We start from the raw sequence: 26,747 nt of genomic DNA, 5'->3' as shown, positions 1-26,747 counted from the left end.
TTTTCTGCAATGGAGGGATCTTGTCCCTACCTTGACAGAGGAGGACTGGCGGGAGGTGGAATCTTCCTTTTTTGATTCAGTGGTGAGTGCAAGGGATTTTCTAATACAGTCTAGGTTTTTGCTTAGGATCTATTACACACCAGTTAGGCTTCAGCGGATGGGAGCATTGACTTCGGACGGGTGTTTTCGCTGCCAGTCAGATGTTGGCACCTTCTTACATTGATGTGGATGTGTCCCAGAGTTGCCCCCTTTTGGGCAGAGGTGGTGGAATTTCTTCATACCCATTATGAGCAGCCACGGCTTCTTACCCCTCAGATGCGCCTCTTGGGTATTATGGATGACGTTATACACACCCGCTATGATAAGATATTCATTCGCTTTGTCATGTTTTGTGCCCGGAAGATTGTAATTATGGCTTGGAGGAGCACAGACTGCCCGAGTTTGACACACTGGCTGCAACTAGTAAATAAGTATGTACCTATGTATAAGAAGCTCTACCTTAGGCCTCGTTCACACTGAGTTTTTTGCAGGAGGAAAATTCTGCCTCAAAATTCCGTTTGAGATTTCGAGGCAGATTTTGTTCTTCCTGCATGTCATTTACCGCGATTTTCGCCGTGTTTTTTGCTCGCGCCCATTGAGTGCTACGGGCAAAAAACTCAGCGAAATACGCTTTCTCTGTCTCCCATTGATGTCAATGGGAGGTCAGAGGCGTAAACGCGAGAAGATAGGACATGTCCCTTCTTTCTCCCGCAAGGTGGTTTTACCGCTCGCGGCAGGACAAAACCGCCCCCGCCTCCCATTTAAATCAATGGGAGGCATTTTCGGCCGGTTTTTGATGAGTTTTGCGGAGCGGATTCCGCTCCAAAAAGCTTGTCAAAATACTCAGTGTGAACAGGGCCTTAGTAGGGAGTGCCCAGTTAAATTCGGAAAAATTTGGTCGAGGTGGTTGGAGAGTCTCGAGACTGCGGTTTAAGTGTCACTTGGAAATGTCGGGGGGGGGGGGGGTTGAGCACAAGGATGAATGTGTGTGTATGGTAGTTGGACTCCGTTGGGCTCTCGGGAATGATAATCTCATTTATTTTGCATATGTTCTGTGACGTATTTACTCTGAATTGTCATTTCTCTCTGGTACTTGCCTTTCCGGATGTCCTTTATTTTGTCTTGACTGTATATTGGTACGTGTTTTGTACAACAAAAATGTTTGAAAATAAAGCCTAAAGAAAAGATGAATGCTTATTTCACTCTTTACCTGTAGTACTGACAGACTGTACATGTTTCTATGAACTTCACAGGCAGCTTGGATAATTCTTTATACTGATCTGTAACAAACAAAGAGAGAGGATATATGGAGGCCGTTAGTAAGCGTCAATTCAAAAGAATTGCTCTAATATTGACACCTTTAAAAAAGAATAATTTAAGTTTTGGTCAACCGTTGTAAAGAAAAAAAATATCCGTCCAACCTGATGCAAAATGCCCTTGGTAGAGCTAAGAAATGGTCACAACGCGAATGTCTGTCTAATAGCAGAAAACCATGTGAAATTAATTCACATAAACATAATTTTATCACTGCCTTTAATACTGGTCACAGTAGTGTTAGAAACGCATTGACACGCCACTGGAGTATTCGGTGCAATGACGCTTTCCTCAAGGACCAGCTGCCCAACAACCCCGAGATGACATAGCGAAGATGCACAACCCCGAGATGACATAGCAAAAATCCACAACCCCAAGAACACATAGCGAAGATCCACAACCCCAAGATGATATAGCGAAGATGCACAACCCCAAGATGACATAGCGAAGATGCACAACCCCGAGATGACATAGCAAAGATCCACAACCCCGAGATGACATAGCAAAGATCCACAACCCCAAGATGACATAGCAAAGATCCACAACCCCGAGATGACATAGCGAAGATCCACAGCCCCGAGATCACATAGCGAAGATCCACAACCCCGAGATCACATAGCGAAGATCCACAGCCCCAAGATCACATAGCGAAGATCCACAGCCCCAAGATCACATAGCAAAGATCCACAGCCCCAAGATCACATAGAGAAGATCCAAAACTCTAAGAAACATTCTGGCACCCAGCAGACTCTACAAAAGATGTATTTAAACATATTTCTCTTTTTCCATCGATCACAGTTTCATACAAGTGTGAAAAACATGTTGTCTTTGCTGTTCCATCATCACACATGGTGCCAAAGAAGCTGTTCGATCATTAGACAGGAAGGGTTCCCGATCAAGACCTTCCTTAAGGGTGCGGCCACACGTGCGGTCACGGTGCGTTTATGTTGCAGTTTTAAACTGCAGCAAGTCATTTTTTCAATCGAATTCAATGGTGAAATTTGTGTAATGGACAGACGGCTGCTATTATATTACAATGTGGTTTTTGTGAAGTTAACTGCATCTTCATAATGTGCGACCGCATGCAGTTACTGACCGCGCTGCTAAAGTTGTTGCTGAACTGCTGGCGTTTTTGCTAACAGTCCTGCAATGCATTGTAATGAACTATATACAGGCAGCCCCTAACAAACTTCAACACGGGTGAAAACGATGTCCATCAATTATTTCCTTTAACACAACACAACTGCAGCATTACAGAGACAAAAAACGCATGCAGTTGACGTCATGCGGTTTTCAAACGCAACAAAACCGCGTAACGACGCACCGTGTGGCCTTACCCTAACTCAGGGGTCTCAAACTCGGCCGGGTAAGTGGGCCACATGTAGAAAAAATGGGAAGTTGACGGGCCGCATTACTTTCAAATTTGATACAATACAAAATTATTGTTAATCAATTAGTTATTTGATCTTCTATAACACTATAACACTACATTACTATAATAATACCGCTAGGTTTAAAATTTGAGAGATTTCTCCACGTGCTTATTTCAACAATCCAGTTTTCCAGTTTAAGTGTCGCTAAATGCAGTCCGGCGGCTCAGTCAGCAGCGTTTCGCAGACACACATGTCAAGATTGGGCAGCCCCTTTTTAGATGGTGTTACAGTGCCCTCTGAGGATAATGCCACAGTGCCTGTAAAGGATCTGCCAGACACAGCTTGTGTCGACGCCCATGGGTAATCAGTCTGCACCTGCTCCTAAGTCTGAGAGAGTGACACGATCTTCTACCAGTCAGGCTGGGAGGCTGAGGACTGGGAGAGCCTATCACAGCCTGGCCAGACGGAGCTAGCTCCCGCCCTCTGTCTATTTATACCTGCCTTTCCTGCTCCTCCTTTGCCTGTTTCCTGGCTCTGCTGCTCCTGCTAAATACTATTGACCCTGCTTCATTTTGACCCTGGCTTTACTGACTACGCTCCTGCTCTGGGTTTGGTACCTCGTACACTCCTGGTTTGACTCGGCTCGTTCACGACTTTTGTTGCTCACGGTGTTGCCGTGGGCAACTGCCCCATTTCCCTTAGCTTCTGTGTACCCTTGTCTGTTTGTCTGTCGTGCACATATTGAGCGTAGGGACCGTCGCCCAGTTGTACGCCATCGCCTAGGACGGGCCGTGCAGGTGGGCAGGGACTGAGTGGCGGGTAGATTGGGGCTCACCTGTCTGTCTCCCTACCCTGTCATTACAGTGCCCTCTGCGGATGCTGCCACAGCGCCCTCTGCGGATGCTGCCACAGCGCCCTCTGCGGATGCTGCCACAGCGCCCTCTGCGGATGCTGCCACAGCGCCCTCTGCGGATGCTGCCACAGTGCCCTCTGCAGATAAAGCAACAAACCCCTAGATGCTGCAACAGTGGCTCTTCCTGGGACTCCAGCTGTGCTCCTGACATCACTGGGACTCCTGCTCCTGCTCTGGGGAAGCCCCTGACATCACTGTCGATGTATGGACAGTGATGTCAGAGACTTTCCCAGAGCAGAGACTATACTAGCGCTCTGCCCGGAACTCCAGCTATTGGGAAGCTCCAAAAATGTCTAGAAAAACGGCTCAAAAAACTTTTTCAGTTTCAAAAACGGCTCAAAATCAGAGGCCGTTGTCTCTGAAAACCGCTCTGCTTTTGACTCCGTGTGAACATACACTTGTTATATATGTACGGGCAGTATATATTCGTTTTCTAGGTATCTGTCTTATATGGATTATACGTGTATTTTTTTAGTCGATTCTATACCACACGGCTGGTTATACACTTTTATCGTATCACAACCATTTTTTTAGAGCTACCCAATTCATTCTTAGGCCGGATTCAGACGAACGTGAGCGTTATGCGCACGCAAAAACCGCGGCGTTTTGCGTGCGCAAAAGGCACTTGACAGCTCTGTGTGCCCTGTTCATATGGATGCGCGGCTGCGTGCTTTTCGCGCAGCCGGCATTTTTATGACACTCCGTTTGGATGTTTGTAAACAGAAAAGCACGTGGTGCTTTTCTGTTTACATTCATTCTTTTACTGTTATTGTGCGAATCACGCTTGTCCCACGGAAGTGCTTCCGTGGGGCATGCGTGATCTTCACGCACCCATTGACTTCAATGGGTGCGTGATGAGCGAAAAACGCCTAAATATAGAACATGTCGTGAGTTTTTTTTCAGCAGAATCACGCTGCGCAAAACTCACGGACTGTCTGCACTGCCCCATAGACTTGTATAGGTCCGTGCGACCTGCGTGAATACCACGCGGGCTGCACGGACGAAAATCACGTTTGTGTAAATCCTCCCTTGGCTCCATGACCATTTGTTTTGTGGATTCATTTTGATACGTGCGTATTTACGTTGTTATTTTCCATATACAGCTGCTTACAGATATGTATTCATCTATTTATTTGCACTCTCCTTGTATTTTTAAATAAACCTATTAGATATTATGTAGTTATCACTCATTGAAGATTAGGCGAAATTCACACTTGCGTTGTGTAATCTGTTACTCTGATCCGTTTTTAGATAAGGATAAAAATGGATCCGTTAAAAATCCCATTGAAATCATTGGGATTTATAATTGCATCCGTTTTTGTGACGGAGATAATAGCGCAGAGTACAGGACTTTTTCTCCGTTCAAAAAAATGGATGTCTAATGGACGGGTTATTTTCATCATTGGTGTTAATGTAAAACCGATGCAAACGAATTGTAATCCGTTTGTATCCGTAATTTTGATTTCAATGGGGTTTTTAACTGATCCGTTTTTATCCTTATTCTGTGATCTGCAGACATTTTCCTTCACAACCACCACCTGCTTTATTCTGGAGCATTTGGTATAGTAAATCTGCACCAATGCTGCACAGACCCTCTTCAAGACCTCAGCAAGTGTCATTTCACGCTAAGTGCACTTCCCCACGGCCTTATGGTACTGCCCCAGACTCGCGGTTCTTAGGCTGGATCCACATGGAACGGAAAGGCTGCAAAATTTTAGCGCGGAAGACCCACAGTGGATTAGTCTTGAGGTATGTTCACACAGGCTATTTTCAGCCGTTTTTCAAGCCGTAAACGACCCGAAAAACGGCTGAAAAATCGGAAGCAGAACGCCTACAAACATCTGCCCATTGATTTCAATGGGAAATACGGCGTTCTGTTCCGTTATTTATGTTATGAGCGTAGAATCGCCTTTTATGCGTGTTGTTAGACGTGCCTTTGGGGTGCCATTTACATGATATTATTGACCGCGCGGTCAAAATGGTCACAAGAAAAACGGATTTAACCCGTCAGTGACCGCCCATAGGTGTTTTTACGGCGGCCACTAACGGGCTTTATTCCAATGCCAATTGCCTTTTTACGGCGCTGCATCGGAATAAAGAAACAAAGCGGGGAGGAGGTAAATCTCCCTGTTCTCAGGTGCCGGAAGTTGCTGAGGGCTGGGAGAAGACCTGCTGGAACGGACGAGATCGAAATAAGGATCAAACTCGCCCGTTTATCCCCTCAGATGCGGCGCTCAATAGCGAGCGCCGCATCGGAGTGGTTTTGGAGAGAGGGGGCTCCCTCTCTCACCCCACCGGCACCCTGCGATAAGATCTTCTATGGCAGCCGGGTACCTAAAAAAGGCCCCCAGGTCTGCCTGTAGTCAATGCCTGCCAGGCCATGGAAATGTGTTTTTCTTGTGATCGTCTTGACCGCGGGGTCAAAAATGTCTCATGTAAATGAACCCAAAAGGTACAAACAACATATTCCACACAGATAACAACCTATCAAAGGGGCTGCCCGAGATTCTAAAAAATGTCAGTAAGGCCTCATGCACACGGCCGTGCCCGTAATCACGGGCCACGATGGAGGCACGGCCGACCGCAGACAGCTTCCCGGATATTTGGCCCGTGCTCGCAAAGTATGGGAGCGCGGCCCGTAAAAAGCAAAAGATAGGACATGTTCTATCTTTTGCGGTACAGTTCTATGGCACGGAAATCTATCAGTAGCGATAGACCGTAATTCAATTCAATTCGGTAATTGAAGACCGTATTACGGTCCGCAATTTCGGACAATTTTTACGGTCGTGCGCATGGGGCCAAACTGCAGTAAAATAAAAAAGGTCACTCACTCCTGAGACAGCGCACGTCTCATCGCCTGGTCCAAAAATTCAGCCTGGTAGGACTGACGGAAATAGTGGACTACGGTGCATGTGACTGTCCAGATCCATAAAACTGACTTCAGAATTACCCTGTAAATTGCCCGTCAGACTGGGTTCAAATGAAGCTGTATCGTGCCGCGTGGCCGATGACGTAATTGGCGGTGCGATTTTTAGAAGTGAAGCATATTAACAAGAGTGTTTTACCTGTGAAAAACGGCAACTCACGGTAAAACGCATGCAGATGATTATTTTGGGTTGTATGGGCTTGTTCACACGTAGCGGAATTGCGGACGGAAAATACGCAGCAGCAAAGTGGATGAGACTTAACAACGCCGCGTGAAATTTCCGACCAGAAATTGACCTACAGTGCGGATTTTTCAGAGCCGCAGCATGTCAATCCCTGCTGCGGTCAGTGGACTGATTGCCGCGGTTTTTAGAGGAGACGTCACCGTCTCCCAGGATTGCGGAGAACGCAGAAAAATATGCACCATTTTCTGCGGTAATAAACGCAGGAAATGGTGCGGTTTTTCTGCCGTGGAAATCCTGCTCGTTTCTGCCGAATTGCTGCAGAAATTCCATTACTGTGTGTACGAGCCATTAACTTATTTGTTACAACCCAAAACTTGTTCCCTATGGCTGGGTTCACACTTCAGCCGCACGCATTTTACCGGTTTTGCAATGCGGTTATTGGCCATGCCGTTTCTACAGGTAAAACATGTTTTTGATTGCGCGACACATTAAGCAACGTGTGAACACAGCCTACGGGGAGAGACGATTCATGTGATCACGTGACTATCGCCAAATGTCTGACACTGCGCCATATTTAAAACAGCTGCTGATCCGCTCAATGCACATGGCATAGCAGAGCCGATATAGTGTGGCTTTACATACGTGTCTGAACATAGGATTTTAGAGGTATGGCATGCTGGGACTTGTAGTTACTGCTTTACAGCATAGCACTTTATATTATATTATATATATATATATATATATATATATATATATATATATATATATATACTCTTTCCATTAGATTTGCACTTTATAACTGTTCACATGTAAACACTTAATAGCACACTGTGACAATTTTACACATTAGAGGGACATTTAGCCTGTGACGTCACTATAACTGTTCGCATGACGTCATAGAAACCACGTCGCCTACACGTATGTGCCGTTAGCTGCAAATGACTGCACATACAATGGCTACCCTGGGTATTTGTCTCCTGAGGTGTATATATATAAATACATCAGTCACTCACTCGCTGTCCAGCGCTCTCCACATCAACTTATCGCTCCCACCGTGAGGACGACGCCGGAATGGAGCTGCATTGGTGACGTCACTTCCGGTTGAAAGACTTCATGCCCATGCGGAAAAATGCAGTTGCTATTTGCTGACGCTAGAGGGAGAAATGACGGCGCGGCGGCCATATTACCGTAGTCAGGTCAACTGCGCTGTATTCGTGGGCCTGCTGCATTGACATGACAGACTTATAACTAGATTTGTAGGTCAGGTATAACTCCCAACTTACAGGTATCGCAGAGGGACAACGGATGCGGCGCACGTAGCAAATAGCTGCTCGCGCACAGTATAATGTTCACACAGAAGCCCCCGATACAGTATAATGCCCCCCCATAGATGCACCCATACAGTATAATGCCCCTTAGTGCAACAATGCCCTGTAGATACTACCACAATGCCCACTGTAGAAAGTGCCCACATAGTGACACAGTGCCCACATATAAAGTGCCACTGCCCATTAGTGCCACAGTACTCATGTAGGTAGTGCCCAGATATTAAATGCCAGTGCCCACATATAAAGTGCCAGTGCCCATATAGTGCCACAGTGCCCATGTAGATAGTGCCACACCCGTCTTCAAGATGGCGCCACCCTGCCTGTAGATAGCAGTACCCACCCCCCTGTAGATAGCGCTAACACCCCCTGTAGATAGCTCCATTGGGGCTCCCTCTAGAAGCGAAATCCCCGGCCAGAGCATCGGATACGCTGTGGCCTGGGATTCCGCTTAAGAGCCCTTGACGTCACTGTCCATATATAGACAGGGCTTCTCCAGTTGGGGAATCCCCAGACAGAGCGGAGATTTCACTTCAGAAAGATCCCCAGACGTCACTGTACATATGTGGGCACGGACGTCAGGGGCTTTTCCAGGAGGGGAATCTCCAGCCAGAGCGTCGGCAACGCCCTGGCCTAGGATTGTGCTCCAGGAGGTGCCACTGACGTCACTGTTCATACAGAGGGTCTGGTAGACGCCTTACACTCCTCTAAGTTCGTCCTTCTCTGTGCACAGCGACTGTAACAAAGGCCTGGGATAGGCTGAAACGTCTCTTTGGATTATATTCGCTTATATATTTATGATCCAGATATATGTGTGAAATAATGATGATACAACAATTACAAATTACTGCATCAAAATAATTCTCCCTCTGTGTGCTGGGTTACATATTGTGACCATATATGGTCAGTGACATCATGGGCTTTCCCAAGACAGGAGTCCCCGGCCAGAGACCTTGTGCTGCTCTGGCCCGGGACTCCATAGTTGAATGCTGGAGCAGGGAGCTGACGGTTCTGAGGACGCAGTTACAGTTGAAACCGGGATCTACCACCTGCCGCTAGTGACAGCGGGACACCACCCGGAATCCCGCTGAATCTGGGATGGTTGGGTGGTATGGGTCAGGCACAAAGAAAAGTGAAGCAGCTACACCTGGCAACCAATTGTTTATTTTTCAGAAGCTCTGCTGAAAGAAAAGCATTGCTCTGAGTGGTTGCTATGGGAAACTCCACCACTTTTTAGCGCTACTATTGATAAGTGTGGAACTGCAAGTCCCAGCATACACTGACACCATCGCAGCAAAACTTATTTATGAAAAATGTGGTAAATTGAAATGGAAGTATTTGGTCATTTAAAAAAATTGATTGCCTCTGACAAGTGGTTGCTGGAAGCATAAAAATCTCCTGTCACCTACAGACAGCTGTAATGCGCCCGCAATTGACATTCAACGGGGCGCTGTGGATACGTTTGGCGTATGCGCCAAGAGCTTTCCTGGTGAATACGTTGAGCGTACACTGCAAACATAGTGCGAAAAGATCTCAAAATGACCCTCCAATGCAAATGAAAAAAATTTGACTATACAGAGTGTTTTCAGCCGTTTTTCTGGCCGAAAATATCCCAAAAAACGAAAGCAGAACGCCTCCAAACATATGAGTTTCACTTTCGATACTTTGGCAACAGTAATAATAAAAAAAAAGTTCTTCCATTATCTGATGTGAGGCGCGAGGTGTCATGATGTATTGCGCCTCACATTAATAGTAATTAACCTCATCATGTTTCTCAGTCATATTGGGTTAATATGTAAGGTACATGATGGGGTTAATTACCATTAATGAGGTACATGGAGGTTACATTCATCATCGCACCTCGTGCCCCACAATAAGTGATAGAAAGAAGTTTTTATTTTATTTTTTCACAGCGCACACATCATAAATGATGCAAAAAAAATGTTGCGCAGGTTATTACGGCCGCGCCAATACTGAATGTGTGTATATTTTATGTATTGAGACTTATTTTAATGTTTATTGTAAAAAAGGTGCATGTGTATTTTTATTTTTATTTAATATTACTTTATTTTTTAAACTTTAATGTACTGGCATATATCTATATTACTGATAGTACGCAGGCAGTTGTTAGGACATACCTCAGTATGCCCTAACAACAGGAAATATGGTAAGGGTATGTTCACACGGCCTATTTTCGGCCGTTTTTTGGGCCGTAAACGCCCGAAAAACTTCCGAAAAATCAGAAGCAGAACGCCTCCAAACATCTGCCCATTGATTTCAATGGGAAAACGGCGTTCTGTTCCGACGGAGCGTTTTTTGACGCGTAATAAAACGGCCGCGAAAAAGAAGTGTAGGACACTTCTTGGGACGTTTTTGGAGCCGTTTTCCATAGACTCTATTAAACAAAGCTCCAAAAACGCCACGAAAATCGCGAGTGGCACAAAAAACGTCTGAAAATCAAGTTTTTGACTCTGCGTGTGAACATACCCTTAGACAGACCTGGGGTCCTTCAATGGACCCTGGGCTGTCTGCCCATATATGGTATGTCCCTCAATCACGTCACAGGAATTCATTGTGATGCGATCCAAGGGGCATCCCCCTTCTCATTTTCCCCTGAATGCTGCAATCCGCTGTGATCGCAGCATTCACGAGAATAGTGGTGGAGATGAGAGATTTCTCTGATCTCCGCTGTTATAGAGCGGGGCTGCGGCTGTGTAATGCAGCCATTGCCCCGCTCCTGACAACAAGTGCGGTCAGCATGAGATGCGGCCGGCGCTGCACTAATGAGCTGCGGCGCAGGCACTGAGGACAGAACATGGGGGTGTTTTTGTATTGCGCCCGCCATGTTCGGTGCCACCACTCATTATTGCAGCGCCGGCCGCATCGCATCATCCTGACCCCGCGCACTTGTCAGGACTCCGGAGCGGGGCAATGGCTGTATCACACAGCCGCAACCCCGCTCTCATACATTCATGTGTTAGAATACGGAGCTGTGATGCCGCACAGCTCAGTATCGAAATCCATTAAATAACGGTATCGAACCGTTTGGGGATGCAAAGTATCGAAACAGTATCGAAGTTTCGATGCATCGTGCATCCCTATGCAGGATGCCTAATAAATGTCTCATAGGGGGCGTTGTGTCAATCAATATGGCCACCAGTAGCCGTGAAAAGAGATAAAAGGAGAGAGTAAGTCGAGCATGCAAGAGTCTCCCGGTATGAACAGCTGACAAGTGTAACAGAATTTTTTTATTGAACACTTTTCCGAGAGAACAATAAAACCTATTACACATATCGACGATGAAAAGGGAAACAAATGTTAACGTTTTTATAGTCAGAAATCAAAATCTATTCTAGATATCATAGAAAATATACTGTGTTATTCCCAACCTGCACGATAGACGCATCTATATAAGGGTATGTTCACACGGCCTATTTACGGACGTAAATCGGGCGTTTTTGCCCCGAATTACGCCCGAAAATAGCGCCTCAATAGCGCTGAAAAACATCTGCCCATTGAAAGCAATGGGCAGACGTTTGTCTGTTCACACGAGGCGTATATTTACGCGCCGCTGTCAAATGACGGCGCGTAAATAGACGCCCGCGTCAAAGAAGTGACCTGTCACTTCTTTGGTCGTAATTGGAGCCGTTATACATTGACTCCAATGAATAGCAGCGCCAATTACGGCCGTAATGGACGCGGCGTTCAAGCGCCTGCACATGCCGGTACGGCTGAAATTACGGGCATGTTTTCAGGCTGAAACATCCCCGTAATTTCAGCCGTAACGGACGCCCTCGTGTGAACATACCCTAAATGTCCACGGTCACACCTTTCTCCGGACACAATACGTGAGCTACAAGGTGCCACATTTTGATCCAACTTCATCGCAAATCAAGCAGGGAAAACTTGCGGGATTTACCTCTGTATGGGATTGTGTAAGGGAACTTGTCGTCTACCCCTGGCCTTACAGCACCACTTTATAAAATCAGTTTCTGACAATGAAATCTCTGTTCTCAGATTTTATTTGAGTCTATATTTGAGTGTAATACCACTCACAACCTGTGGACAGGTGGGGCAGAGTTTCTGGAAGAAAGCTGCCATGTTTTTCTAAACCTGGACAACCCCTTTAATAGAGACTCAAATTAAATCTGGGGCAGACATTTCTAATTCAGAACTGATTTCATAAAACAATTCCTTTTGTTTTCAGATAGTTTGCTTTACTTATATATTTTACTGATCTTGAGTTTCATTACGGTTTATACTCTAGTCCCATCCAAAGCTGCATTCAGAATACTGTTGATTGCTGCTTAGAATCTGTTTCTCCTGACAGACACCTCTAAGGCCTCATGCTCACGAACGTGTTTTTGCATCCGCAAAAATGTGGATGAATTGTGGACCTATTCATTTCTATGGGCCCATGCACACGACCGTATGTTTCCACAGTCCATAGCCCGGACCGCAAAAAAATAGGACAAGTCATTATACGGTCCGGGCTCATTGAAATCAATGTGTGCACAGTCCATGATTTGCGGGCGGCCCGCGGATGACACTCCGCGCTGTAATCACAGGCCGTGCATGAGGCCTTACAGCTTATCTGAGCTTCCCTATTGCACTGAAATCTGGAGATGTAGTTCTTTTCTACAGCCGCTTTCAGATGACCGTAAAGCAGACACATTTTAGCATCCGTATTACAGCCGCACCACACAAACCGAGCGCGGTTAAACTGAACAGAACTTATAGCATCATAGGATCCTATGTTAATCTACTTTTAGTTTAGTTGAAACCTGTGGGGTTTTGGTGTTGCATCCAAAATACGGACACTAAAATGGGACTGCTTTACGGTCGCCTGAAAACCACTTTACTGTGTGCTGTAAACCTTACAGTGCTTGACAGCATACCATGAGCGGACAGCAGTGAGAGGTGAGGTCCTGCAAGAGCTTACAGAACCTCGACCCATAAAAACTTATTACAGGTATGCTCAATCCCTGGCAAAATATTCAACGCAGCTCTGGATGTGAATAGAGTAAAAAACATGGTGTAACTCAAGATATTGCAATACAAGACAAGTAAAGGAAAACATCCGCAAAGATAATAAAGATTATTTGTAGAGCTATTCCTATCTTTATAAATAATGGGGTCCAACCTCTGGGACCCCCTCCGATCCTATAAATGAAACAGCACTGCGGCCCCTTCATTCTCTGGACCAATCATGAAGTGATGACATATCAAATAGATATACCATCACTTTTGTAAGACGGGAATAACCCGTTAATTCTGTAAAATAATTTTCCTTGTCCATTATGATATAGGTGGAGACATTGGGCAACTGGCCCATTGTCAAGTTGTCTATGGCACCACAGCAAGCCGGATTCTTGATCATGACCCAATGCAAACCAATTGGATTATTGGTAATGCTGGAAATTTACTGCACTCGGATTCCTAACACGGCCCCTGATTTTATAGCACATAAGACCAGGCGTGTCTGACCCGGCACCACATGTATCATTAATTATATATATATTTGCCCATTCACCAAAAATCGGACATATTTCCATCCGCCTACTCATAGCTGGCTCTTGGGCTCTATGTCATTATCACTCTGCTGGAAGAGCGGGTTGACATGTTTATATTTGGGCTTTGTCGTTATAAAAAAACGTGGCACCCCATCCAGGTGCAATAGTCTGTGTAGGCGCTCTCCATCCCGCACGAGCTCTTCTATTGTTCTGTTCGTGGAGTACATTTTTTGTGTTTGTCCAGTGACATCAGGATCATCCGGGTAGAGTTCATCTCCTGCAAAATAACAAAAAATCACATTTCATGGACATCTCTTCTGACGGTCCTTCCCGACACCGTCCTTTATTAAAATGCAGGGGACAGAAATGCTGGTGGAGCATCATCAATATGTCCCGTCAGCAGTTCTGTAATACAGGTGGCAGGAGAATCGGCATGGTCACTTCTGGCAGCTGGGCATATTACTGGGCAGAAGTCTGGACTCATTCTGGTGCTGACTAGCAAGGTCCAAACTTACAGAGATTATTAAAGCGGTTCTCCAATCTGGAAACCCCATTTCAAATACGGACTATGTTTGCGGGTCTGGCTGCTAAACCCTTAAAGGGAACCTGTCACCTATTGAGCTCTCCTCACCCCTCGCTGGCCGCTGCTCTCAAAAGTTCATTGGCGTTATTTCTGCTCCTAAACTCCTCCTCCGACCGTAAATAATTGTTTGCAAACATTTTGCGGCTTTTATGGTAATAATCTGTCAGTCTAGTTCATTCCTCCTCTTATGCCAATCACCGCCGAAAACTGTCCCACTCTGAATGCTGTCAATCAAAAGTAAGCTGTCAATCAAAAGTAAGGAGGCGGGGTTAACTCGGAAAGGCTTGAGGAATGAAGATCTGACTCTTTTGCTCATTAGCATATTGCACGGGAACACTAAAAAACAGGGGACAACCCTCTATGATATACATATGCCCTAATTGCCAATATAGACAAGGGATGTCCTACTGGGGGTCTTAAAGGAACACTCCAGGCAAAACCAATACAGTTGTGCATAACCCGAGGGGGTGGTGAATGGCACAGGAATTCAAAAGGCATCAAAGAAATAATCCCTGTCATGCCTCACCCCCTCAGGTCCTGCACAAACATCAGTATTGCCCAGAGTGTCCCTTTAAAAAGGTTTTCTGGTGTCTAATCTATTTTTCACTATACTATATACAATGTAGCATATTATCAGGACGGTGAGTGAGTGAGATTTGTGCTGCTGAAGTTCATAGCTCACAGGGGATTGTCTAAACTGGATACAATTGTAGCCAAGTTTTAGGTCTGTATGGTTAAAGAAGACTTCCATTCACTGACAGCAAGCAGAAATCTTGAAAATGATACAAAGTATATTAGAAAGTGCCAGAACGTTTCATTATACAACGATTAAGGCCACACACACACACACACACACACACACATACCTGGCAGCATATGCACCATGCCATCCTTGGCTTGTAAGAGAACAGGCATCCATCTTTCACAGCCTTCCAAGGAACGGTGGAGAGTGAATCGCCGCAGCTCTTCAAGGTGCGTAAAGTTACACAATCTGCTTAAGTCATAGAACTGAGGAGGTGGGATCCAGGTTTTGTTCCGATATTGCTCTATGGCTTCCTGAGGCGTCCACCACTGAAACATATCACAACATAAAACATCTCAGGACATGGAGACACAGGTAGCAATTTCCTAATATGTGACTATTAGTTAAATCATACGGGTGGTAGGGGTCAGCAAAAGTGGAAAAACTACCTTTCTAAACACAGAAAATACCTTTAACTCGTTTGCATAATCGTCATTTCTACAACCGGCTGTATATTAGAATATAGCATCATTGTTAATAGTAAAGGGTCCCTTTAAGAAAAGCGATAACTGCCCCGAGCGCTATTTTATAACACCCAGAATGCTGTATTTTTTATTAACTTTCCCATATATATATATATATTAGAGCCGGGCAATTATGACCTAAATCAAAATCACGATTAATTGAACATGTAACCTCAATTACGATTATTGATTATTTAGGCCACTCCCCTTTTGCATGCCACACCCCCTATTTGCATGCAACGCCATTGAATTAATATTTATCCCTTGAGCCTGCTGTATACTACTGTATATAATATACCCCTGACACTGCCCCCACACAGTATAATACCCCTATAACTACCCTCCACACAGTATAATGCCCCCATAACTGACCCCACACAGTATAATACCCCTATATCTGCCCTCCACACAGTATAATGCCCCCATAACTGACCCCACACAGTATAATACCCCTATATCTGCCCTCCACACAGTATAATGCCCCCATAACTGACCCCACACAGTATAATGCTCACAAAGCTGCCCCCACAAATCCTGAAGATGCAGATACAGTTTGAACCGGGAGAAAATAATTGATAAAACCGAAATTCATAAGATGACATCAAATAATTGTGCTGAATTTCGATTTAGATAATTTTTCGATTGACTGCCCAGCCCTAATATATATATAGATAAACCATACATAAGGACACAAGCGTTGTCCGAAACGCGTAAGCAAAACCACTATTGCAAATCATCCCTGTACTTGGAATTTTAGTATTTTTGGAAATAAAATTGGAACCTCATTTCCTTTTAAATATCACCTGGCGCTGGATCACTATTTTCCTCCCTCTTTTGCTATTGCTGCCGTGTGCCGTCACGAGCATCCGAGCGCAGTCTGGATTGAAGACTCTGTGTTGGTGAGCTGGAGGATTCCTCCTACCCCCCCCTCTCCTCTCCCTTTTTTTCTAGCCTGTATTATACTCCAGAGCTGCACTCACTCTCTTAATAAATTACCCGTTAACAGCAATGCTAAAACTTTTTAGTTTATTTTATATTCGTATATAATTTGGAAGTAATATCTTTAGCATGGGAGCAATCTAATAACAAAACGCAAGGCTTACGAAATGTTCTACCCATTCAAATAGTTTCCAATATTAACATTATACTGGGCAATTGCCATTCAAGGAAATCCCTAATCGACCCTGCAAGGTACTTCAATATTTCAATGTATTGTTTGGGCGCCTATTGTAAAAAATTGACTTCAATGCCATCCACTATTTACATGGAGTGCCCCTCTGGTCATCTAGTGCCATGAGCCTCAGTGGACGTGACTCCCTCTGAGAAAATCCCATTTATTAGAGCTACATGCCCTATTTTATGAAGAAGACAACCCCTTCAAAGCTGCGTGAACTCACTTTGAAATTGGTGACCTCTTTCTTATCATCCGCAGTGACCGGATTCCTTGGCAAGCAGCAGATGAAGAAAGCCGTGTCATAGCGCCTGGCCCTTGAGTTTTTAGAAAACAATGGGGTCAGCCAGTTGCCCCATTCATGAAGGGCCCAGATGTTAGGGACACATCGTAGCTTCTTGCACATTTCGATGAACCGCTGGGGATCGTCCTGAACCTCTTCTCTCCACTTGGCTACGGCTTCTCCATCTTGGTCGTAAGCGGCCATGAACTTCTGGCTGTCCTCAATATCGGAATTCTCAGGAACCACCAATAAAATACCAGATTCTTCAAAGGCTTCCCTTATAGCGCAGATCCGGAAGGCCACCTCGCCAGGAATCAGGGAGCCAAACTTCCTCCTGTCTGTGATGAACATGGGTGACCTGGTGTCAGGAGGCTGCTTCACCAAGCCAAGGCCAAAGTTAGGCTTTTGGACGTGTCTCTCAAAAATTGTCACCCAATCATTGGAGAAGTCGGAGGGTTCCACGAGTCCACCCGGGAACACAAACGCGTTGGGCATGAACCCACTTTTCTCACTGCGTTGTAGTAAGAGAACTTCATAATCGAAAGCAGCTTTATTCTTACGACCATACCGAGGAATTTGAGTTGTGATTTTTGGTACGGCATTGAGATGTTGGCATCCGGCTGTCAAAATGAGGGTGGCGGCTTCCCTCCAGTGCTTTAACGTGTTGTTCATTTTAATATCTTAGATTTTTTTCGTTGTCCTGTCGCGACCGTGTGTGGAGTTGGACGCTGGCTGCATTAATGACGTGCTTCCTGTAGAAAGAAAAATGTATCGTATACAACTACTGTATAAATATAGTGTGTGTTACACCACAAACAGTTAAAGATGACCTGTCCCCTCTCCTGACATGTCTATTTGACTAAATACTTAACAATTCTGGAACATCTTTTTGCTTTCTGTTGTTCCTCTGTTATTCTTCCTAGAAATTCTTGAGTAAATTGATAACTGGGTGTTCCCTTTCCCCTTGTCAAAGGGGCGTGTCCCTACAGTCTCACTCTGTCAGCACTGATTGGACAATGACAGACTGTAGAGACACACCCCCAACTGGTAACACCAAATGTTCAATTTATTCATACATTTCTAAGAGGAATAACAGAGGAATGGCATAACGTAGAGTTGTGAGAAAAGATGTCCCAGAATTATTATTTCATGGGGTACACAATTTATTAAAGCAGACATGTCAGGAGAGGAGACAGGTCCTCTTTAAATTCCTTTAATATGCGCAGTCCAGAATATCTAATAACCAGGAATGTTTCTAGCCCAGAGCTGCAATTTAAAGGGGTTTCCCATCAGGGACATTTATGACATATCCAGATGTGGCACGGCACGCACCTATCTCTAGAACGGGGCCCCCTAAACCCCGTTGTTTCTTTCTTTGTTCCCGCTGCCACTTCGTAATTTCCGACCATGTAATCAAGAAGTGGCCCAGGAGGCAGCGAGAAACGAGAAAGGTAGAACGGGGTTTAGGGGGCCCCGTTCTAGAGATAGGTGCCGGTCCCAGAGGTGGGACCCGCATCTATCTGACATTTATGACATATCCAGTGGATATGTCATAAATGTCCCTGAAGGGCAAACCCCTTTAAGGTGGACTTTCAGAAGCAGAAGACTGAGCAGAGAAATCCATTTAGAAAATCCCATGGATTAAAATACAAAACATATAACAGAATATTTTGTGTTAAAGGGGTTGAACCGGGTGCAACTCAGGACCTGCGCCGTATTGTTGAATACAGCGAACTCTGCATACGAAATTAAAGGGATTGTACAGGATTAGAAAAACATGGCTGCTTTCTTCCTAACACAGCGCCACACCTGTCCATGGGTCGTCTCTGGTATTGCAGTTCAGTTGCATTGAAGTGAATGGGGTACAGATGCATACCACACACGTTTCTAATTCTGTACCACCCCTTTAACACAGGTTGCTGAACCAAATATCGCTAAATCGGCTTCCGTAATGGCAGAGCAGGAGACCATTGTGTCTCCTGTTGCCATAACAGCAGTCGCCAGTCCCGATTGCCTGTCAGGGCTGGCGATCTGCTTGTAACCGCTACGATGCAGCAATCGCTTTCGATTGCTGCATCGAAGGGGTTAATGGCAGGGATCGGAGCTAGCTCCGGTTCCTGCCGTTACAGGTGGATGTCAGCTGTACAGTACAGCTGACTTCCACCGCTGATGACGCCGGATCAGCTCCTGACCCGGCGCCATCTTGCCGGCAGCTACGGAAGCCGATCAGGCTCCGCCGCCGGGCGGATCTTGACCGGCTTCGGTGCTAGGCAGACCGGGAGGCCAGTATTAGGCCTCCGGTTGCCATTGCAGCCACCGGAACCCCGGCAATTTCATTACTGGGGTTCCGATGAGCTGCAAACACCTTAAGTGCAGCGATCGCGTTTGAGCGCTGCACTTAAGGGGTTAATGGCGGGGATTGAAGCTAATTTCGGTCCCCGCCGTTACAGTCGGATGTCAGCTGTAAGATACAGCTGAGATCCGGTGATGATGGGACCGGCTCAGCTTCTGAGCCGGTGCCAAACGTTTGACGTACATGTACGGCAAGATGCGGGAAGTCAGTACTTTCCATGACGTACATGTACGTCAAATGTCGGGAAGGGGTTAAAGGGAAATGGTTTCTTTGAAATCACCACATGAGAAGTGAGTCAACAAGAAAGATTTTTATGTCATTGTTACATTTTAGTTTATGATTATTTGATATTAACAAGTTTCTATTGGCATATGATGACACATATAGTGCACGATATGTTTCATCATTTGTCTTAATGGATTGGTTTATTTAATATTGACATATACTAATTAAGGAAACAAGTATTTTGCTATTTTGCAAAGCTCTATTATTTAATTATAAGAGTATCCTTTCTGTTGAATGATGGTATATACATTACATATGCACATGACACACACACACACACACACACAGTAACATGTTGGGAATATATTTTATGAAATGAAAATGCAAATAAGATGACAGCATTCACAGGAGCTGTTGTCACGTTTATGGTGTCAGATTCCTGTCCAGTCAATCTTATAGTTTCTGACATCCTTGCAGCAATTCAGGTTGTCATCCAATATAAGGCTGATGGACAGATTGAAGTTACTGATGATATGCAACATTTTATGTGTGCTGCACTCTATGGGGATTGCACTGAGAGGAGGACCTCACATCTCAGGCATTGAGGGCGGTCCTGTCCTCCTTCTGGGCACAGGGTAAACAGATGTAGGACGTATGTCTGTGGCCCCTGTGACTTAAAATTGTTTGCAAACAGCCCCAAACCTCAGTTGAAGCCGTGCCCTCCGAGCCTCCCACAGTTGAAAAGTATTGATAACCAGATAAGACAAGTATTTGGAGGCTGGGGTACTGAAGAAATGTGTATGTTCTTATAAGCCCCTCTCCCTAAGAATGCCAAAAACAACAACTTTGTACCTTCCGTCTTGTATTTGTGTAGTAGCAGCAGCTGCTCTACTCAAAGACAAGACAACAGACATAGTGCTAAGATTAGCCTCGAGTTCTCAGGGTGCCTCATGCTGTTAGTGAGATTCTTCATCAAGCACACACTAAGCACATGTCTACTAAGTATAAGACCAGACTCATCACCCCATATAAAACTAACTATACAGAGATGTACAGTGTTAAACCCTACTACATTGCTTCCGCAGGGTTCAACAGAGGAGGAAGAGAAGGACACATGGTCAATGGGGGACTTGAGAGGGAATGGGATAAGTCGCAGGAAATAGTAGACAGTGAATTTCCAGCCTTGTGGGAAGTTGATTTCTCAGCACATTTGATTCCCTAGTACCCAGATCATCAACATAATTGTCTTGAATGCCAATAGAGATAAAAACATTTAAAAAATGTAACAAAGGATCCAATATCTAATCCAGCTTTTGAGTTTCTTTTGTAGATGGTTCCAGGTACCACCATGAACGAGGCTACAAGACTGGGTATATACTGTCACCACTGAAACAGAGGTAATAAAGTAACAACCACTCCCATCCTCCGTGTCAGCACAGGAGGTGGCGGTGAAGGTACTCGCTGAGGCGTGTAGACTGACTGAAGGTAAAACCACAAATATATATATATACTGACTCTAGATATGCTTTTGGTATTGCACATGATTATGGCCTAATCTGGAGGAGCAGAGATTTTGCTGGATCCACGGGTAAACCCATAATGTTGAGAGAGTGAGAGAACTGTTTGAGGCTCTGACACTGCCAAAGCAGGTAAATATACGTAAAGTGCAAGCTCTTACTAAAATGCAAACTACCCCCGAAGCAAGGGGAAATAGACTAGTAGACAAGGCTGCGAAAGCTGCAGCTCTCAGGTCCCTCATAGAGGAGGACGTAGTATTCTTGACCAGCATAGTATCTGGTCCCATAGACATGATAATATTAAGTAGACTACAAAGTCAAGCCATATAAGAGGAAAAAGGACATTGGCAGACAAAAGGTGCCAGTGAAGGGGAGGATGGAATATGGAAGGTGGGTAACAGGATGTGCCTACCCAGAGTCCTCTTCCCCATGATAACCCAACTAATGCACGGACCAACGCAGGTGTCAAGAGAAGGAATGAGTGCAATGGTGACCAAATGGTGGGTACCCCCGGGGTTTCAGCAAGTGCTGTTGCCAGATTTGTCCAGAGGTGCATGATATGTGTCTGCCATAACATAGGCAAGACTGTGCAGGTTGCAAAAAGGCATATGGTAAAGGCGGCCCACCCATATCAGCGATTGCAGATTGACTCAGTTACCAAAAGTGGGACAGTATGAACATGTACCGGTCTGTGTAGATCTGTTCTCTGGGTGGCCTGAGGCGTGGCCAGTAACGAGGGCCACAGCAAAAGTAAAAGATTGCTCTCAGAAGTGGTATGTAGATATGGGGTCCCTGAGACAATAGAAAGTGATAGAGGAACTCACTTTACTGGAGAGGAACTCCAAGACATCCTGCAGGTCCTGGGTATACAGCAGCTTTTCACACCCCGTATCCCAAGAGCAATGGGAAGGTAGAAAGGTGGAATGGGACTTTTAAGTTAAAAATCCAGAAGGTCATGGCTGAAACCCATAAACCCTGGACTGAGCGCCTGCCTATTGCCCTCTGACCTCACCCATTATGTGGGAGCTCTGAAGAAACAGCTCACGCAGATGTATAAATATGTTTATGATTCCATTACAGAACCTAAGTGAAAGGAGGACATTGTATACAGCCGGGGACTGGGCTTGTGTAAAGAGACACTGTAAAGCACTAGAGCCGCACTGTGACGTCCGTACCAAGTCCAGCTCACAACTTCCACATCCGTTACATTGGAAGGAAAGAACTTGGACATGCCGGTCACTGCTGACAGGTCCTCAATCACGATGAACTGTGGGTCTCGTCAAGCTCCGGTTGACCTTCATCTTCTGTCATCTCTACTTTACCTATTGTCTAAATGATAAGCTAGAAGAAGAGTTTAATGACAAGTTTATCAAACATCAAGTGATATCAGTATTGACTAAATTGCTGGACTGTTGTATATGTCTCCATTCAAAGACGATGCCATATCTGAGGATAGATGAGGTTATTGCCTTGGCCTTGCAGTCCCATCTCTTTTCCCTAGCGCTCAACCCTAACTCTCCTGGAGTTGTTCCTCTTGTAATAGCAGCGTGGGCATTGGTTCCCTGGCTGTTTTATCGTGTAAGATATTCAAAGAGGGAAGCGCTGTGGAAAACAGATCTCAGGCTAGGAATGCTGCCGTCCATGATTGGATGTTACCCCAATGACAGTGTGTGATGTGTAAACAGAGGTCAGGTTAATAAAAATGACATATTGTTTGATGCTGTAAACCTCACCGACTGTGAGGGAAGAGACACAGAATATGTATAGTCTGGGGATAAGAGCAACTGGCAGCTCCTAGTGCTCAGAAACAGCTAGAAAATGGATGATGCAGGGTCTAGAGGGTGTAACACGAGGTAATCTAACTAATAAAGGGGGTGGCATAGATGAATGCCACCGGACGGGACATGATCTTGTTCTCCTGGATTGCAGGAGTGTTAAATCACTCCAGGGATGTGCTTCAACCCAACATGTATGTCATATATGTGGGTACGAGGCATATAAGTGGTTGCCACCCAGGAGACCAGGAGTATGTACCTTAGCTAGACTACAACCAGCTACTTAGATAGAGATATATTATGTAACATGTTTGATTGCAAAAGTATCAGCAGTTAAGAAAATAGCACAGGATATTAAAGTGCATGAGGTCCAGACCACCCACCACCCTAAGAACCGAGGTGGGAGGAAACATTCAGAGCCACCTGTTTATGTGACACTAAATACTTCCATACCTGATAAAGTTATCTGTCAAGCCGTAGAAAACCACCAAGATAGATGGTATTGCCCGAATTGTGAAACCTGTAATTCCCTAAATCTTCAGGTGTGTACAGTATGTAACGCTGTGCACTCACCTATTGCTAGACACGTATCCTGAGTATTTGTTTCGCGGTGAATGGCATTAAAAATGCCCTGGTCTAGGGGATCTAGCCAGAACGTAATCTCGGACGAATATTCGAATACATGGCTAAGCAATTTTATGTTCAAAAGAAGGGAATTGTCAAAGATATTTTAATTATCTTTATATGTGTGAACATATATTGCTTTAAATGGACAGTTGAGTTGTCACTAAAGCTCAAAGACCTGCTGAAACAAGAGCCTACATGGGGGGATGGCTATTCTATTTCAAGTCGTTTAGTTTATGGCTTTGCATTTCAGCTGTTACAAAGGCAACGTGAGAAAACGTGCTGACATTGTATTTCTTATGGCTAAAGATACATGTGGAGTTTTGGGATATTACCATATTTAGAATGCTCATGCTTTGCAAGTACGAGGTTACCGCCTACTCTCATTTTCTTATAAATAAAGATGGATCCGCCCCCTGTGGGCAGAGACTGTTTGAACACTGACGCTGCGTGTCATGGTCTCTCTCCAGCCGGCCGGCCTCTCTCAGATCCACCATTGAGAGAGCATTCATTAATTTGGAACTCATAGACAAATGCAGATAATGTCCAACGTTAATGGACAATGTAAATTCTGCAGCGACATACCCTTGGTGTTAAACTCTTTCGGGATACATTAATCTAATCTAATGACAAGGTCAAATTTGTAGTTGATGATAATTCTCAATCCTATCATAGCACTCCCATCGGGTCTAAGTTCATGGAACAGCGGGAACCGCTACTGATCTATATCAGCAGTAATATGGTACAGTGCGTGCGTGCATGTGTGTTAGATAGATAGATATATATGAGATAGATAGATAGATACACTGATTAGTAACTTTTACTTGTAGAATGATATACTTCCAATACATACTCTATGACACAATGTAACGAGAATGAGCAGTGATAAGTTCGGCCACACATAGGTCACGTGTGCAGCTGCGGTTACATTGTAACTTTTTCATCAGGTTCTATTGCAGTTATAGAATAAAACCCACTAGACGTACGAACTGCACATCCCATAATATACAGAACCTTTAATAAACATGACCCTGGTCTGCCGCCAGGACACTACATTACCCCAGCCTAAGTCCTTCCTGCTGCCGGTGACATCTTGGAAACGTCCATGACTTGTCACTAACCGGTGACTACAACTCCCACAATGCACTAGCAACAAAGGCTCACTATCCGGCTGTCGGAGTTTCTGCACTGGAGCGGCTCGCAAGTTATGAAGTTAATAAATAAGAGAAGACGACTAATATTATGTGTAATTTTACTTTTCTTCGGAGCCGTAATAGCCAGGGTGTGTGTAACAGCGGCCCCGTGTGGTCAGGATGAATAATGACACGTGTGAGGGAAAAAAGTGTAGAACAGCTAGACATAATGGAAATAGTGATTTCTTTTATACATTCAGAGGTCAGTGCGCCGCCTGGGTGATGTATCTAAGTCTATCATGTGTGATATGTTTGCTGAGCTAATGTATCTAAGCTTGTGTGTGATACTGCCTGCAGAGCTGGTGTATCTAAGCCTCTCGTGTGACAAAATGTTTGCTGAGCCGGTGTAGCTAAGCCTATAATGTGTGATACTGTCTGCTGAGCTACTGTATCTAAAGCTTATCTGTAATACTGTGTTGAGCTGCTAGTGTATCTAAGTGTATGTGTGATAGTGTCGGTGTTTCTAAGCCTATCATGTGCGATACTGTCTTCTGAGCCGATGTATCTAAGCTTATGTGTGATGCTGATCCGATGCATCTAAGGCATCATTTACACGAGCGTAATATACGCGTGTGCGACGCGCGTGCTTTTCACGCGTGTCGTACTCACCTATATTAGTCTATGGGGCAGTGCAGACAGTCCGTGGGTTTTGCGCAGCGTGTGTCCGCTGCGTAAAACTTACGACATGTTCTATATTTCAGCGTTTTTCGCGCATCACGCACCCATTGAAGTCAATGGGTGCGTGAAAACCACACATGCCGCAGGGAAGCACTTCCGTGCGAACTGCGTTATTCGCGCAACAGCTGTCAAACTCTGAATGTAAACAGAAAAGCACCACGTACTTTCCTGTTTACAAACATCCAAACGGAGCGTCATAATGATGGCGGCTGCGCGAAAATCACGCAGCCGCGCATCATACACTGATGACACACGGAGCTGTTAAGTGCATTTTGCGCATGCAAAACGCTGCGTTTTTTGCGTGCGCAAAACGCACACGCTCGTGTAAATCAGACCTAAGACTGACACTGTCTGCTGAGCTGAGTATCTAAGCTCATGTGTACTAGTGTCTGCTGAGCCGGTGTATCTAAGCTAATGTGTAACTACTGTGTGTTGATTTGGTGTATCTAAGCCTATTATATGAGATACCCTACGCTGGACTGGTGTTTCCAAGCCAATCATGTGTGATATCATCCGCTGAACTAGTGTATCTAAGCATGTCAAATTGTCCCCTGAGCTGGTGTATCTAAGCTTAGCATTTGTCATGCTGTCTTCTTAGCTCCTGTATCTAAGCCCATTGTGTGTGTTACGGTCTACGGAGATGGTGTATCTAAGACCTCATGCACACGACCGTAGCCATGTTCAAGGCCGTGATTTTCGGGTCAGACGGCCGCGGAGTGTCACCCACAGGCCGCCCGCAAATTGCGGCCCGTGTACATGTCCGTTCTTTTTGCGGTCCAGGCTCCTGGTCCATGCACGGTCCACGGTCGCGTGAATGGGCCCATTGAAATGAATGGGGCCGCAATTCAATCTGCGGGTGAATTGCGGCCGCAAAAATAAGTTCGTGCGCATGGGGCCTAACTTTTTTTTTGTGATATTGTCCCTTGTGGTGGTGTATCTAAGCCTCTCATGTGTGATACTGTTCTGCTGATCCGGTGTATCTAAACCCCTCATATGTAATATTGTTGTCTGTAGACCTGAATACTGCACACGTGACGTTACATCCCCTAATCCCGCTGTCACCGCGTCCACCGCGCTGCCGGATGTGCACATACAGGAATCTCACAGGCCGGGCATTAAGAGACTAATATAATCGTATTAGAAGAGAAAGCATCTCGCGAGCTGTAATCCGCCGCTCTCCAGGCTGACTTATTATGTAATGACAATCTGTGAAGGTTAAAGTGTTGACGAGGGGATAGAACGCAGGGATTGGATGCAAATCATTAGTAACGTCCAGGTTTTATCACCATGAGCGCGATCATTAATCGCCGGTAGCGGTTTATTCACAGCCGCCTCTCCGTGCGGCTCCCTAAGGGAAAATACTAATTATTTTTTTTTCTACCGAGGTCCCAGTTTTCAACTCTGAGGGTCTGTTCACACGCACTATTTTCAGATGTAATTCGGGCGTTTTACGCCTCGAATTGCGCCTGAAAAAACGTCTCCATTACGCCTA

General features: G+C 45.1%; 2 protein-coding genes and 1 long non-coding RNA gene across 3 annotated transcripts in view; all 3 read right to left on the bottom strand.

The window, feature by feature from the left end:
• The window catches only part of TDRD12 (tudor domain containing 12), a 49,743-nt gene extending 41,896 nt beyond the window's left edge, over positions 1 to 7,847 (bottom strand). The window contains exons 1-2 of the mRNA XM_075838434.1: positions 7,763 to 7,847; positions 1,250 to 1,319 (exon numbers count right to left, since the gene is read on the bottom strand). Coding sequence (XP_075694549.1) covers positions 1,250 to 1,273 — 24 coding nt within the window. The 5' untranslated portion in view covers positions 1,274 to 1,319; positions 7,763 to 7,847. The remainder of the gene's footprint in view (positions 1 to 1,249; positions 1,320 to 7,762) is intronic.
• A 3,453-nt stretch (positions 7,848 to 11,300) lies between these two features.
• On the bottom strand, positions 11,301 to 13,274 carry LOC142661144 (uncharacterized). The gene is made up of 2 exons (XR_012850652.1): positions 12,657 to 13,274; positions 11,301 to 12,410 (listed from the first exon to the last, which is right to left on the bottom strand). It is a non-coding gene; the product is annotated as an uncharacterized LOC142661144 (long non-coding RNA).
• A 9-nt stretch (positions 13,275 to 13,283) lies between these two features.
• Positions 13,284 to 24,610, bottom strand: NUDT19 (nudix hydrolase 19). The gene is made up of 4 exons (XM_075838433.1): positions 24,444 to 24,610; positions 16,834 to 17,642; positions 15,037 to 15,241; positions 13,284 to 13,864 (listed from the first exon to the last, which is right to left on the bottom strand). The coding sequence occupies exons 2-4, from the start codon at positions 17,560 to 17,562 to the stop codon at positions 13,638 to 13,640; spliced, it is 1,161 nt and encodes a 386-aa protein (XP_075694548.1). The 5' UTR covers positions 17,563 to 17,642; positions 24,444 to 24,610; the 3' UTR covers positions 13,284 to 13,637.
• Positions 24,611 to 26,747: the final 2,137 nt, after the last annotated feature.

Source organism: Rhinoderma darwinii, chromosome 9, assembly GCF_050947455.1.
Source record: "Rhinoderma darwinii isolate aRhiDar2 chromosome 9, aRhiDar2.hap1, whole genome shotgun sequence".
Classification (NCBI taxonomy): Eukaryota; Metazoa; Chordata; class Amphibia; order Anura; family Rhinodermatidae; genus Rhinoderma; species Rhinoderma darwinii.
This window is presented reverse-complemented; position numbering and strand designations above follow the sequence as displayed.